The sequence below is a fragment of the Xiphias gladius genome, chromosome 18 (genome assembly GCF_016859285.1).
Source record: "Xiphias gladius isolate SHS-SW01 ecotype Sanya breed wild chromosome 18, ASM1685928v1, whole genome shotgun sequence".
Lineage (NCBI taxonomy): Eukaryota > Metazoa > Chordata > Actinopteri > Istiophoriformes > Xiphiidae > Xiphias > Xiphias gladius.
Window position 1 is genome coordinate 15,464,916 of NC_053417.1, and position 15,601 is coordinate 15,480,516.

Sequence of the window (15,601 nt, forward strand, 5' to 3'; positions counted from 1 at the left end):
ATGAAAAAAAAGGATGAAAATTTGTGAGGAAAGGCCCGTGGAAAAAATTGAATAACTGTACAATGAATTAATAAAGGGTCAAAAAAAATCTCCTGTGTAATATTCTTGCAGCCACAGGACATCAATTATTCACAAAAATAGTAAAGAATCCATAAAAGTAGGTCATGACTGTGGCATACCAAAGAAATTAATTTGAATACTTACACCCAGAGAAAGCCCAAGCTGCAGGTCCGCTGAGTTTGCTCTGAACATGGGCAAACTGCAGTGGTTCCTCGGTCAACACACGGGAGAGATAATGGAGCAGCAGAGACTGCTGCTCCTCAGAGAGTGATTGGGAGGATAAAGCTCAGTGAACCCAAGTGCTCCTGGCAGCAGTTAGGGAGGAAGGGCCTGGGCTCAGGGTACGATAAAGGCAGAGAGTGGAGATGCATGTGACCCGCGTTTGATGTGATAAAAAAATGGGAGGGTCTTTCTGTGTGGACCTAAAGCTATATACAACACAGAGAGGCATATGTGCCATATGCTGGATGCATGGAGCTGTGAGCAGGGTCATAATGTGAAATACCACATCATTTACAGTGTGTCTCCTGCTTGTGTCAGAACAGACGCAAAGGACATGCTCGTCATTTGTTACATATGCAGTGAATCCATGGAGGGTTGGGAATCTGTCAAGGGGAGAGAGGAGAGGTGAGGGGAAGGTGAGAAACGTTTTCAAGTGCAAAGACCATAAATTTAACACCTTCCCCTGTACGAGCAGTGAGGCAGGCGGGCGATCTTAAAGGAAGGGTAATGGAGAAAGTGATGAAGAAACGGGTAAAGGTATCTGTGACGAGTGAGAATGGAGGGCGTGCCAGCAGGGAGACAGAGGAAATAAACAAGGCCAGGTAGAGGAAGTGGTGATTTGGAAAAGGGGAGCGAGGGCTGGGGAAAGCAGGGTCATAAAAGCCAGGAGATGTGTTCTGGCCTCTGGGTCTTCATATCTTTTACATTTCTAATTAAAAGAGATAAAGAGTGAGGGAGCCATCAATCCCACAGTGATTTCCCAGTTAAGGTTTTAGAGGGAGCTGTAAACTAGGCAGCCCAGCATCATTGATTTTATAATTAGCTATCGTCACCCCAGACTTAAGATGGAGGGAAGCAGGAAACTGCCGGAGGACTGGGGAGGCACAAGGATGAAGATGATGAGGACGTCAGGCCTGAGGGGGGACTGTGGGAGAGCCAAAGCTGAGCAGAGAGGAAAACCAGATTTGAGAACCGTATCTGAAACCGGCAATGAGCCAAAAGGGTATACAGGCTATATAGTTGTGTGAAAAGAAATGGCATAGTTAATTGGCAGTGAAATGTCATGTGAGGATCAAAATATTGCTATGATCTTTGGCCAGAAAAAGACACATTAGACCCAATAATGGATACATAAACCATTTTATTATAAAGAACCCACCCCAACCCTGTTACACAGATGATAAGAAAATACACGGTGGTGTACATGTGGGATAACCTTCACACAAAAATTCAAAACAAACCATAACCACTGGGGCTTTATTGCAATGTGAGACAGTGTCCTGATGAGGAGCACTTGTATTTGAGCTCTCAGTGGAACAACACGAAAACAACTTCCGTAAGACATGAAGTCAGATTACAACCACAAACAAGGACTATGGAGAATACATGTAGTGTGCTGTTTTCTGGGAAAGAATACCAGACTCCTCAAAATACTCTATGTATGGAGAATCAACTTGTACTGCATCACCAGAATACCTTGTGACAAAGGGTAAATGAAAGGTTGGTCAGTCATTTACTCCTTCCATTACTAGCTTAATAATTCTGTTCCTGCTGAAGCTGTTCCAACATTAAAATCCATTTCTTTTGCAGATTTTCACCTCTACCTTAGGCTCAACAAGCTGGTATCATTCCCTTTCATTAGCACCAATATCTTGCAACGATATAACACAAGTATTAAAATCTTAATAGACTCAAAGTGAGTATTTGAAATCAGAAAATAAACACAGCGTCGATAAAATATGGGTAAACACAACACACAATGGTAATGATTAATATAATGATGAAAGGACCCAACTGACATATTGTTAAGTGTCCATATATCGACTTTTCAGCTAAAAACTCCTCTAGGTAAAAATAGGGTGCAAATACAGCAGATAAAATCAAGCATCAAAGTGTCTAGCAAATTTTCTTAGCCAAGCATGGAAAATTTAGTCACACATCGCACAAACAGTTGTGCGAAATCTGAACACCGATTTCAAACTAAACCTGAATATAGTTTCATTGCAGCAGAACTCAAGTTAATTATAAATAGAAAATCATGAAAAATGCATACAGTATTGATTTAAAGGTAGTCAGCTATTTTTATTAGGCAGTATATTGCCATAGGGCTAAGGGAAAATACCAACACCATGTCATGATGTCAAGATCTATAAAGAAGATACTCTTTGACTCTTATTTCATTATTTTAGCCACAAATTTAGAACTGCATGACTGTGAATTAAGATTTCTGTACAATATAAACTGTAATAAAGACTGACGCTAAATATCCAAATGACCAGCTAGTAAATTAGCATTTCCTTTCAATAATTACGAAATGTAAAATCCAGGATCATTAGTGATCAAGCTGATCTATAGTGAAAAGCTTATGAGCACTAATGGTATAATAATGACGTTATGAAGTTGCTGAAGTACAAAATTGCACCTAGCATCTATCGTTGTAGACATTAAACACAGTCTGTTCAACAGGCTCTCTGTTTCAAATACTTGTCCGTCATAGAGCGCCTCTGCATCACTAAATCTCCCGAACTGCAACTGCATAACAATCAACTTCTAATGCGTACAAGAAAGTGCTTATCAAATCTTAGTTCTCAGTAAATGGAGGAGAAATATGATGTCATGGACCTGCTTTACTGCAATATAATTCTAGCATGATACTGTATCATTACTTTATGCTGCCATGAATAGTGTTCAAAGCCGCTGTGGAGAATTTAATGCTGGAAGAGAGTTTTGCCATGATTTTCAGTGGAGCCAGGCCTGCACAAAACATCATAATTACAGTGCCTGTCATGACTCCTAATCACAAATGTCATAAAACGACATAACATCCATCGTAAAGCTCTCGACGTAGCAATGATTCAACGGAAATCATTCTGCTACAGCCTGCGAACTCTCAGATGCACAGAGCCATTGCCTAAAAGCCCGTCATTGCGAACTATGCAACAATCTTATGTCAGTCATAAACACGGTGTTGACCTGCCACCACAAGCATTATGTCATTCCTTACAACAACAACAGTGAGGGCAATAACACGACAGTCTAGGAAGGAAAAGGTTCATGGCAGATATGATGTAAATTGCATATTAATATTTTGTCTGTATAGTGACTGAGCTGTATACAGTGTGTGCTTGTTAATGGAAGTAATGTGGAACCACACTAAGTCCCCCTTCTCCTTTTTCTCATCACACGTGGCTGTGGCTGGACTGTCCACTGGTTACCATAGCGACGTGTCGGCCAGATCACTGGTGGAAGACACAAAGCAGAGTGCGCGTGTGTAAAAAAAACTTGAAAGAAACACACATTCTGGTTGAAAGAGGGGGTTAGACTGAAGGAGTGGGAGAGTGGGAGAGCGAGGGCTTTAATGACGCTGAAAATTGGCCCGTGACTGCGGTACACCCCTCAGGTAAATCATTGCTACAGCTTGCTGTCAACTTATCTGTCCCCTTGTCCTCCCATCTTGCCCCTCCCATGCCCCGGCTCTGTTTCAGACTGTCTCCCCCGCCTCACCCTGACTCAACTTCTTTTACGACCACATATTCAAAACTTCCATCTTCCAGCCATACTCACGCTGTCACTATAAATAATTGGTCGCATGTGTCTGTGTGCATTAGCAACCTTTGAATTCACTGTGTACGCATGAACCAGACCAGAAATGGAAAGTAACTAAGTAGATTTACCCAGGTACTATGTTTAAAGACAATTTTTTTTCCATTCATTCATTCTTCCATTTTGAGATGCTTTATGCTTTTACTTTTCTACATTTCAGGGAGCAATATGATACTTTTTACTCCACTGCATTTATTTGGTGGCGCTGTTCACTAATTACTTGCAGAGTAAGGCTGTACGCACAAATCACGTCATGAGCTCATAAAATATGACACATTGCTGGAGTTTAAAACCAGCCCGCGTGACAGGTAGAAATTTGTTGGCTTGTTCGGCCTCAACAAAATTCTCATTTCAATATGCAGTCAGTAATGCAAATCTCAATTTTGAACATTAAATCTTCAAGCGTGATCAATTTGTTATGACTGTCTTATCATCGCTCGTTTAGTAATGCCTTGCCTTTCATTGTGGGGAATATCTTTCAATATATTTTGAGTGTAGGCAAGTAGTATGTCCATGTGTCCATGCTTAAATAAAGGGGCCAATACAACGATGTAAAAATATTGTGTCACAAGTTCTCCTACACAGGTAAAAGTGAAGAATCATTATTAGCAAAATATACTTAAGGCATCAAAGGTAAAAGGACTTGTTCCGCAGAAAAATGGCCCCTGTGACTGATATTATTATATATATTATTATAAACATCACATTATTGTATTGATTTATTGTGATGAAGCAATATGTAAGCAGCATCTTACTGTTGAAGCTGCCTGAGGTGGAGCTAATTTTATCTACTTTACTGATAGATGGTTTAGTTCAGGCCCCTCCAGGGGGTCAAGATAAATCTGAGGGGTTTTGAGATGATTAATGGAGCGGAAAAGAAGACATGTGAATGTAGTGGAGTAGAAGTATCCAGTAGCATAAAATGGAAATATTCTAGTAAAATACAAGTACCTCAAAATTGCTCACAGGCACTGTACTTGAGTAAATGTACTTAGTTACTTTCTACCACTGATGAAAGCAACCACTCCTCAAAATGATGACTTTTACTGACATTTTAGTACAATTTACTGGAAATATGTATATCCTTTTACATTGGTATGATTTTTTATGCAAAACATTTATGGAGTATTATTCCTTTAATACTTGAGAGTAATGGACAGGAGTACTATTGCCTCCTGCTGTGTGTGTATGTGTGTATATTCTATATACGGTCATGTGTGTTTGAGGTGGGAGGTTGTACCTGAGAACAGTGTCTGTGTGCTCAGGCAGCAAAAGTGCCGTTTCCTCTCCAGAACTTTGCCTTCCACACTGACGTGGATCAGATTCCTCCTCCTAAACACCAGACAGAAACACACACACACACACACACACAAACACAAACACACACACACACACACACACACACACACACACACACACACACACACACACACACACACACACACACACACACACACACACACACACACACACACAGACTCTTAATACATATCTGTCCAGCAGCTATTACAGTCTAATAACTTGCAGGCTAGCGGCCTAATTGCAATTGAGATAATGTCTATATCAAATGATCCACTGCCCATGTTTAACTGGTGTGCATGGCTATCAGCATGAAGACATAACTCATTTTAAGTATCACGTATAATTACACTATGGTGACGCTGAATGGCTCATATAGTCTGTCTCACCGAATCAGAGCTGTGTGCAAGAGTGTCAGCGCTGGCCTGGTGTGGTGAGGAGAATGGGGCTGGCTGGTTGATGACCACTGCGCTCCTCTCCATCTCCCTAGGGGAGGGAGGAGGGGTTGCAAGGATCAAGGAGTCAGGCTGGCCTTGCTCACACAGGCTGTAGTGGCCCAGAGGTCTTGGTGGACGGAGGGGCTGCAAGGCCTCTGGGTTTTCGTCCTCAGAGTCAGATAACGCACTATCGGGCAGCCCTGCCAGATAGAATCATTGGCAAAGAAAAAGTGATCACTTTTCCTCAAGCACTGCTACTGTCACCCATGACATAGGCCATTCTGAACAATATTTAGTGTTGCTGTTGAATGATAGTTAACACTTTTATTGTTCACATCTGCAGGGCATACTGTAGATTAATGTGTGGCTCCATTCACCTGTAGAGGCGATCAGGGCAGTGCTCCACTTGGCACTGGACACTGTTCCCATCTTCTGCTCCAGCTGACAGATGTACTCCATCAACTCCTGTAGTGGAAAATACAGCTATCATATCACATTTCATTGTGGCTCCAGCAACCATCACCCTCATAACCCTCATGATGTCCGACTTCTTGAAGCCAAAACCACAAAAAATGGTTACACAGTAAATACAAAAACACAACATTTGTTATTACATAAATATCACAGTAGAATAATCATTTAAACATTTGTTTAATGTATGATGTGCCAAAAATTGGCTGCTGTACTCCTATATGGCGCATGTTAAAACTAAGATGGACACTGATTTTAAAAACATTGACCATCCATTCTGCCAGTAGTGGGCAAATGTGATGGAGGTTAGCCAACAAAAACTTGGGCACTTTAACAGTGGCAGCACTCACTGCCCTGAAATCCAGTGATTTATATTGCACTATAAACAATTTATATTGCACAATAACAACTAAAAAGACAACAACAGAAAGAAGATTCCTAACTCCTAGGACTTTCATAATACCAGTATACTTGTGTATATGTTACAAAAACAAATTTTAGGATGTGAATATATTATAAATAACAATATTTTAGGAAAACAAAAAATATTCAAAGGTGCACCAGAGCTAAACAGTGGTAAAGATTTTAACTAAACTTGTGCTTAATTTAAAGTGGATAATGACTGAAGTACTGCGGTTGGGAGTTGATTAAGATAAGACAATTTACTTGTTAATCCATACAAGCCATTATTTAGGCCTGACACCACACAAGCTCAGCATTTACATATGAATATACAGAGTCTCAAAGCTTTATAGCCTTCCCCATTTTTTGGACAAACTTTCTGTCAGCACGGATTCTAGTTGTCCCGTGTGACTCAAACAGTGTTTCTGACCTGTTTCTCAGCAAGTAAATGCTCCTTCTCTTTCTGGGCAACCCTCAGGCTGGCCTTTAGCTCCTGGAGCTCCCTGCGGGTTTCACTCAGCTGAACCTGCGGGCCAGATATCATAAGACATCAGGATGCAGTATATCAGAACCATTTAACAAATACTGTTACAATTCTCTCACCAATTTTACATGATATCTACATCTTGTTCCTATCAGGTTTGAGTGTACTTATTTTAAGTCACTTCAGATCAAAGCATCTGCCAAATACATGTCTTCCTAACCCGGTTGCAATCCTTTTCTCTTCCAAGCTCAACCTCCAGCTTCACTCTCTCCATCCTCTCTTCCTGCAGCCTCTCCTCCATGCTCTGCATCTCTGCGTTGAGTTTCTCCAGATGCTCATGGTCCTTCTGTCAGAGTGACACACACACACACTCAGTCAGTGAGTTCACTGGACCATGTGCAAAAACTTGACTCAACTTTGCAGCTGCAGTGCACAATTAGATAAGCTCCGTATACCACTATAACATTTCATCTTGAAGCCATCAAATTCTGTTTTGAAACGTAATTACATCTAACAACATAACTCATATATTTGGACAGTGACAGGACATATGGCAAAATATATATTCAAAACTTTAACTCTACCATAATACAAATATATTACATTTTCTAAATACTCCACTTCAGATTCTATGGACTGCAGCGATGCAGTACCTCAGCAGTGTGCAGGAGATTCTGCCTCTCCTGGGCCCAGTGGGCTCTTCCCTCCCTCAGGGCCAGACTGGAATCAGCAAGTTGAAGGGTGAGTTGGGCAGCCTGCAGACGAGCCTGATGCAACTCGGCCTGCCCATGATCCTTCTGCGCTACCATGGCACTTAGATCACTCTTCAAGCCCTCTGTAGCACGCTCACTTGCGTTCAGACGCTCCCGCAGGCTCCGCATGTCCTTCAGTGCTGCCTCGCTCTCCGTCTGGCCATAAAAGAACAAGAAAATGTGTGTTGGCTACATATGTAGGGGATCTATAGGGGGTCTGCTAGATAATACTAATCCTGAACATAATTAATACTGAATTTTAATTCCCAAATGTTTAAGGTCAATTCTAGCACGGTTTTTCGGATGTGCTGACATACAACTTATTTAAAGCCACTCTAGGAAGCGTATTTATGAACAAATACATCCATGTATCAGTATAAGTCGTAGAGCGACTACATGTTTGCCCCAAATAAATTCTGATGACAGGTGCAAATACTTCTCCACTTTTAAGAGGTGGTAGATTAAAAACTCAGATTAAAGAAACAAAATGTCTCCTGAACATTTATGAAGTATTCTTTGTTTAACGAAACTGTGCTGATAGTTACAGTACATCAGACATTTGAAGCCTCTAGCGTGTAAATTTGCTAAGTGCAGCTTTAACTATCAAGCAAGATATAAATCTCCTTTCAATCACATCATCTCTGAATTCCAAAGAAATGTCTGACCTCTTTCCTGTGGGCAGTGGTGAGTTTCTGGGTGAGGGTGGTGATTGTGTTTTGGAGCTGAATGACACTGGTGTCTCTCTGGGCCAGAGAGTTCCTCAGACCCTGGAACTCCTTGGACAGACTTCTGAGTTCACCTTCTGTCTGTTCCAGCTTGGTCTAAAGAAGTGACAGATGGGTAAAGAGAAGGAGATGTAGAAGAAAGGAGAATAGGGGTTTTATAATGATATATGTGCATGTTCTGAACTGTAAGTACCTGCAGGCTCTTTCTCTCACTCTCCTCTTCTTTCCTCTGAGCTCCTGCCCTCTTTGCTCTTTCCTTCATCCTGCACACACAGATTTGGTTACTGACAATCAAAAGTATTCATGAGACCAGTGTAACACTAAAAGTAGCAGACGGAGAAGAGACAAAGGGAAAGAAGAAAATGTCAGACCTTTCCAACTCGGTCTCTCTTTCCACGGTTCTCTGTGTCAGGGTTTGGATATCCTCCTCCAACTCTTTGATTTGCGCTTCATTCGCCTCCCTTGCATCCAATAAAGCACTTTTCTCCTGGGCAAGAGATTCTCCTAAAGCCTGCTCCACCTAATGGACCAGACACATTTTTAATTTTTATGAGTATTTTTAATTTATCCTGACATGGACTAAACAACTTTAATAATAAGCTATTTTAATACAATAACTCATACATTTTCCTAAATTGCTCTTACTTAAAGTTTTACATTGAACCTTTAAAGGATATTGTTTAAGGAGAGACTTGTGCTTTTTTATCAGAGAATAAGGGCACAGATATTGAGGAAAGTATGGAAATGGTAAAAGGCAAACCAGTCCTAATCAAATGATTTGCTTGTTATTTGCTTAGCTCTATACACCACCTTCTGCTTCCTCTCTATCTCCTTGATCTTCTCTTGACTCTGCTTCAGCTCTTCATGCAGCCTGTCAATATCATTTTCCAGCTCTTTGCATTGTCTGTCCCAGGCCTCCCTAGCCCTCTTGTACTCCTCCCTCTCTTTCTCCCTCTGCCTGTTTGTCGCTTCCTGCAGCTGCAGCAGCTCAGCCCGCTCTCGCAGACATTCCTGCAGTCGACTCTGACAAGAGATGGGAAGAAGCAACCAGTGCATGGGGGATCATCATTGTGCTTTAATCTTTGTTTGCTAACAGTATAAAACAGTATTGATTTCCAATCAGATGTGTTTAATCAGCACTCGTTAATTTTGCAAAGCAATAAACATACTCTCCCATAATACCTTATCCAGTTAATCTTTTCTGTATTCATTATGCTCACCTGCAGCAGTTCAGCCCTGGGTACTACGAGCAGCATGCCTGTGCCTCCTTCCTCTTCATGGGGTTCCTCCTCAAGGGTCACCAGATCCTCCAGTGGCTTTGGTGCACAGAAAGTAAATTTGGAGCTGTGGGAGCACACTTCCCCCTTAGCATCGATGTATACAAACTCATACTCTTGGTGGCTGGGCTTGGGTAGGTAGGAGGCTAAACAGTGGTGGAAACAAGAGGAGAGTTATATTGAAATGAATGTGCAGAGAATAAGAATTGTGTTTCAGAGTAGCCTTGTTTTCATTTAGAGCTAGCTTCCCATTATGCTTATATGGAAGTAGGTGCAATATAACTAAATTTGGAAGAGCTAATCAAATTTTAACTATAAATCTATACTATAAATCTTAATGACACGGACAGTGTTTTGGTTTTTATACAAGTCTATAATACATTTATTTTACATTATATGGCTGTGTTATTGTGATGAATAAGGCAGAATTTACAAATGGTATACCACCGAAAAACTATTTTATTTTTTTATTTGAAGTAACAGTGATTTAAGAATAGAATGTTGCAATACAGCTTCCGGCCACCAGAGGCAGCACTAACATCGTTCAGCACAGGTGAGCAAGACAGAAATTTCGCGCCATTTTGGATATTACAATGGTTGCAATTACTTCAATGGACATAAACAGAACTCCTTGGGAATAAGATGAGGTTTGGTTTTATTTTATCGGCCTGGAATATACTTTCCTCCATCATGATACCTCGTTGCGAAGTCCAGCTTGCCTCGCGTGAGTTACCGTTGTCCTTCTTTTCCTTTAAAATACTTAATGAGCACAGAGTACTTAAAATAGGAGGGTCACTCCAAAGGCCCTGTATCTGAGAAAACGAACTGTTGACAATTGTGGCTAAAGTTTGGAGATATCTCTCAAAGTTTGTGTTTTGTCTGCGGTACTGAAAGACGTACTCGTATTTTCTGTGAGATACGCTTGTTTGCTGTATTACCGGGGTTAGTATAGATTATCTGCACCGGTTTTTAATCTCTGTTGGGCGTGGTTAGCATAATTTAGCATAGAAATGAACTTAAGCAGGTGAGTACGATTAACCTCCGCCCACTGAAGAGGAAAAACACGCCTTCCAAAGGCTACATATGTGTCTTAGTCGTACGTTGTACTTTGTTAGATATCACGAATACATCCATGAATTACCTGGGTTTTGTTCAGGAAGTTCCTAAAACCAGTAACCTCATTGAGGACAGGACAGCAGGATCGCTGGGCCCAGTTGTTTGGTCAGTCAGGCTAGCTCCAGCAAGCTAACTGCTCGTTTATCAACATGTTGAAGTCTAATGTCTTTTTTTTTTTTTTTTAAACACATGTTAAATACATAAGATACCTGTTGATAAGCGGTTTGCAGTCGCTTCCAGTGTTTGTGCAAAGCCAGCGCTAACCAAAACATGTCAAAGAGCTACTCTAGAAAACCGCAGAGATGAAAGTAACAAAACAGTAGTAAGCTAATATAACATAAGTAATGTAGCAGGTGGTGGTGTACAGTGCAATATGGAAATTAATGAGCCTTTACTGCATAGTTTGAAGCTAAATGGCTGTGAAGCTCATGCCTCAACAGCCATTTAACCATAAATGGTTAACATGAGATATGGTTAGAGAGGCAAGAAGTTATACTTTAATTTTACACCATTAAATTAATTGAAAACCCTCCATGGTCGTTTATGTTAGTAGTTAAAATGGAATTTTAATAGAATGTTAGCAAAAACGGACACTGACGTAAAAATATTTTATCTAACACTAACCTCGAGTGCGAATGCAAGCATCAACATCCTGTTAATGATGCGTTGCTTTCTGGCGTCTTAAAGTCCCCCCATGTTACTCCTTACTTGACCTTCACTGTGCAGAGTGGCGTATGTTCAGGGTTTGAAACTAGAAGACTGAATACTTCTGCAGAAAGTAAAAAGCTTCTTTGTGCTCCCCTAAAATCTGAGTTTAAGACCTGTACCTGTGAGCATGATTTGAAACATCACAGCTAGTTTGAAAGACAATCCTGCACGAGTAGGTAACTTGCAAAATAATTGTATAGTCATAGATTATGGAATTTGCAATGACGGAAGGGGCGTAAATGTCTAAGTATTTCTAACCAGGTAATTGAATTATTTTATGGAAAAACCATATCACACAGATTATTATGCAAAGCAGAGTATTTTTTCATATATCTTAACTGGTAAATGGTTTTTCTGACTAGCTGTATTAGCATAACCTTGCAACTGACTTCCAGTTTATTTACTCATTTCCATATTTGTCCATATCTTCACAGTTATGATTCTCTGGTTCATTTTTCCCCCTTAAACAAAACATGCAGGAACTTACAATGCAATGCTTCCCACTCTGACCAGAGACCAGCTAGCCACAGTCCATGACTTCACCCAGCCCATAAAGCGAGCTAATCTAATATTATCTTTATCTCTCACAGGCCATAGTGTCATGTGTGGAATGATTTACTTGAATTTCTGTTTCACAACACAAGTGCAGTAAAGGAGTAAAATGGAAAACAGACAGGAGAAATGACATACAGCAAAGTTTATGAGCTGTATTGTAACTTATAGCACCAGCTTAGGTCACAGTACAGGCAACCATCTTTTTAAATCACTGCATCGCTGGTGATAAGGGACCATCAGCAGTTTCTTTTAGGCTTTCTTTCCACTGCTATTCTTCCAATGAAGAATGATATTGACAGTATGCTTAAGTTAGTGATAAATCACTCTACCAAGGGTCAGTGTCACACCTGCTGCACACGTGCCCCTCACACTGAATCAGGCTTATCAGCTGCCACTGACAGCCAGGACAGAGCAAACACTGTATCTGCCAGTGAGTAGTGGTAGTCAGAGCAGGCTTTGAGCCATTGTCTTTGTCATCCTCATTACTCAAACTCCTGCTTATTGAAGAAATTCATTCAAACCATGACACAGACTGTGTCTGTGTTAGACCAAGCAAAGAGGGATATTTGTCTTCTGCATAGGATATTTTCCCTCTTACATCTGTAGAAATAGCCTTAACACAGAAATAACAGTTTTTCCACAGTCGCTAGCCCTTTGTACAACAGAGAAATTCAATTTACAGAAACATTAATCTCCTGCTGAAGGTTTTATGTGCAGATCTAAGCACTGTACTGTATAGATTCAAGCTAACTAAAGTACAGTTAAATACAGTTAGAAAACAAGGGCAGGGGTACCCTGGAAATGCACACAGCAGTTGACATCTGTGCCCTCTTGATAGTCGGCTGGGGCTAGTGCCCAAACAAATGTGTGGTAGTCCTTCACTGATGACCATCCCACCTGTGGGAGAAAAAATGCCCACACTGTTATTTTTGCAGTTGAATATACATGCATACCTACTCTATTTTCCCTCAATATTTGTGACAGTCATCAACAATACCTTGAAGAGCCCTATCCAGTCATTGCTGGCCCAGTTGTGCCCAGAACTCAGTGTGTAGTGGCAATCGACTCTGCTCTGAGGGAAGTAGCTGCAGCCAACGTTTCTAAACTCCACCTGCCAAGCTTTGTCCATGGCAACAAAACACAAAGGCAGGCTATTTTGCACCTATAGGAAAAACACAATGTTCAAACTGGAGTGTTTTTTTTTTTTTTAAACAAACGAGAGAGCGAGCAGTCTGAATGTTTATTCAGTGTAAGAAGATATCCTGACTGAGCATACGCTTAAGGAAGGGACACCAGAACTAAACCTCAGTGACAGCATGGCCTTTGAGCAACATGACATACTGCATGTTTGTCAGAAGGGCTATTTCAGTCATCCTTAAAATCATTTGCATTTGTACACTGTCACGTGCCAACATGCAGGACAAGGTGTCTGGGGCCCCCGGGATGTAGGGGCTCATATTCCACTGGTAAATACTGTACATGAATTTTAAGGAATCGCTGCTTGCAGTTAAATGCGCCACTTGGAGACACGTATAACTTACAGAAAGCATTATTTATTCATTAGCATTGTGTGGGTATTGACTCCAGTATAGGTCAAATGTACCTAACTATGTTGGATGTACCCTGGCATGGCAGAAATTCAAATTTTCCCCAGACACACATGCAAACAGCAACCCAGGACAAAAGAAACACATAATAGTGCAGCAGATTATCAACAACATGTGCAAGGGAAAAAAACACTTTTACAGAACTCTAAAATCCCTATTTGGTTTATTTTGGTTTAGTATACGTATGATGCAATTATGGAATAATGGTTACTTTATATATTATATTTCTCTCCTGTTGTACATTCATAAGCCAATATATTTATAGAAGTCTATTGTTTTCTATTTTAGTAAAGCATCCTTCTAAACTGAGAAATTAGAGAAGAAACGTTTGTAGTGTAAATATTGCAGAACATTTTACAGATGCCGACGAAAACCAGAGATCAGTGACTTAAATATACAGTAGCTTTCCGGGGGTTCACATTACTCAGCACGAGGCTTGAGGCCCAACAGTAGCACATGCTGAGAAACGGTGTGCCATGCACGTCGATGCAAGCTTAGGAAGACAATCGTGTAATCAAAGACACTGCAGGTAGACTTGAACCTGTACTGGCTGATTATCATTGTACAATTAGTTAATGTGGTGCTCGTGCACGTCCGGGGAGACAATAACGTCTTTGTTAACTACTAAAGACAAATGCGCACATTATCTCGACCGTCTCTGATGTCTCGCTTACCTTTTATAGCAATCACCTCTCTGTAAACAGTCTAAACGAGTCGTCTCTCTGTGAGATACTGGACTCAGAGAGCGTGAGAAAACAACAAAAACATGAGCGACACAGCCGCGCTTTCCTCCTCTGGCTCAGCCACTCCACTAACCCGAAACAATAACAAAAAAACAGAGCAAAACATAAGCATGAGAGCCTGACTGCCACCGTGGAATTGTGGGAGCTGTTGTTCTCCATGTCGATGAAACAACGCTGAAATGCCGCGCTTTAAACTACAATCCCCAAGCTCAAAGAAGACTAGCAGAGGTTGCGCTGGGCGTAATATGACACTTGTCGTCGGCCGCCGTTGTTTTCCTCATCGGATGTCAAAGCACAGAGGGCCATTGGCTGTCCGACAGCGTTGTGAAGACGGACCAGTTGAGATCAGTATCTCTTGATGAAGTGACGAGGAAAACAACGATTAGCGGGTGCGACAGCGTTGTTGTGGTTTCTCTTTCATTTGCTATCGTCCCTCCCATAGGGAAGGGGAGGAACAAGGCATCTAAAGCGATTGTGACTGCTTTGTTATAAACGTTATTATTAGCCTACGCACTTTTTCCCGTGCATTTAGGAGGTAGACTATGTACGCTATGAAAGGTATTTAATTTGAATGACAATAAAAACAAGGCCTTTGCTCTGTATCCAGCACAAACCTGTGTCATTTTACAGTTCTTCAATTAATTTTTTCGGATCAGTTTAACACTGTCCTGCAGGGGTTTTTGCCAAATATACAGATAACTCTGTAAACCTGGTTGACTTTACGGAGGAAAATCGGGCGTCGGACCAGATATTTTAACATCACTACATGTTCCACATTTGATGGGGAATTCGGGTTTTATTCAGAAAAGTTTCCCAAATAACCCTGTATTCCTACTTTGTTGGAACGTGACCCAGTTTGGCAACTGGTTTGAGAGACGCATCACATCTAATACTGTTCCTTCTTAAGTGGGGGTACAAGTGAACCAACATGATTATGTTATGGCTCTAGACAGCAGATGGCAGTATACCATCTTGAAAACCCAATGCTTTTACAGTCGTTGCGTTCAGGTTGCCAAATGCAGACCATATCACTAAAACCTGTAAAACAAACAGTGCGTGCTCTTTAGCTTCCTGGGACTCTTCGATGGCGTTGTGATCTTAGTCTATTTACATAATGTAGGAAAAGGCATTAGATAAAAA

At 41.0% G+C, this 15,601-nt stretch overlaps 1 protein-coding gene across 1 annotated transcript; it reads right to left on the reverse strand.

Moving 5' to 3' along the window:
• Positions 1 to 1,403: 1,403 nt before the first annotated feature.
• On the reverse strand, positions 1,404 to 14,615 carry calcoco1a (calcium binding and coiled-coil domain 1a). The gene is made up of 15 exons (XM_040152173.1): positions 14,393 to 14,615; positions 13,109 to 13,273; positions 12,906 to 13,008; positions 9,676 to 9,878; positions 9,266 to 9,478; positions 8,827 to 8,975; positions 8,649 to 8,718; positions 8,396 to 8,551; positions 7,632 to 7,886; positions 7,199 to 7,324; positions 6,925 to 7,020; positions 5,999 to 6,086; positions 5,574 to 5,821; positions 5,126 to 5,217; positions 1,404 to 3,521 (listed from the first exon to the last, which is right to left on the reverse strand). Exons 2-15 carry the CDS (start codon positions 13,238 to 13,240, stop codon positions 3,494 to 3,496), a joined length of 1,959 nt encoding a protein of 652 aa, XP_040008107.1. The 5' UTR covers positions 13,241 to 13,273; positions 14,393 to 14,615; the 3' UTR covers positions 1,404 to 3,493.
• Between the last annotated feature and the right edge of the window lie 986 nt (positions 14,616 to 15,601).

Bases quoted from the DNA above. Each gene is read 5' to 3' on its own strand.
- calcoco1a (XM_040152173.1), bottom strand. From the start codon at position 13,240: ATGGACAAAGCTTGGCAGGTGGAGTTTAGAAACGTTGGCTGCAGCTAC. The intron at 5,822-5,998 runs GTGAATGGAGCC...TCTATCTGGCAG, and splicing joins TGCCCTGATCGCCTCTACAG to GGCTGCCCGATAGTGCGTTA. The intron at 5,218-5,573 runs GTGAGACAGACT...TCTGGTGTTTAG, and splicing joins TTGCACACAGCTCTGATTCG to GAGGAGGAATCTGATCCACG.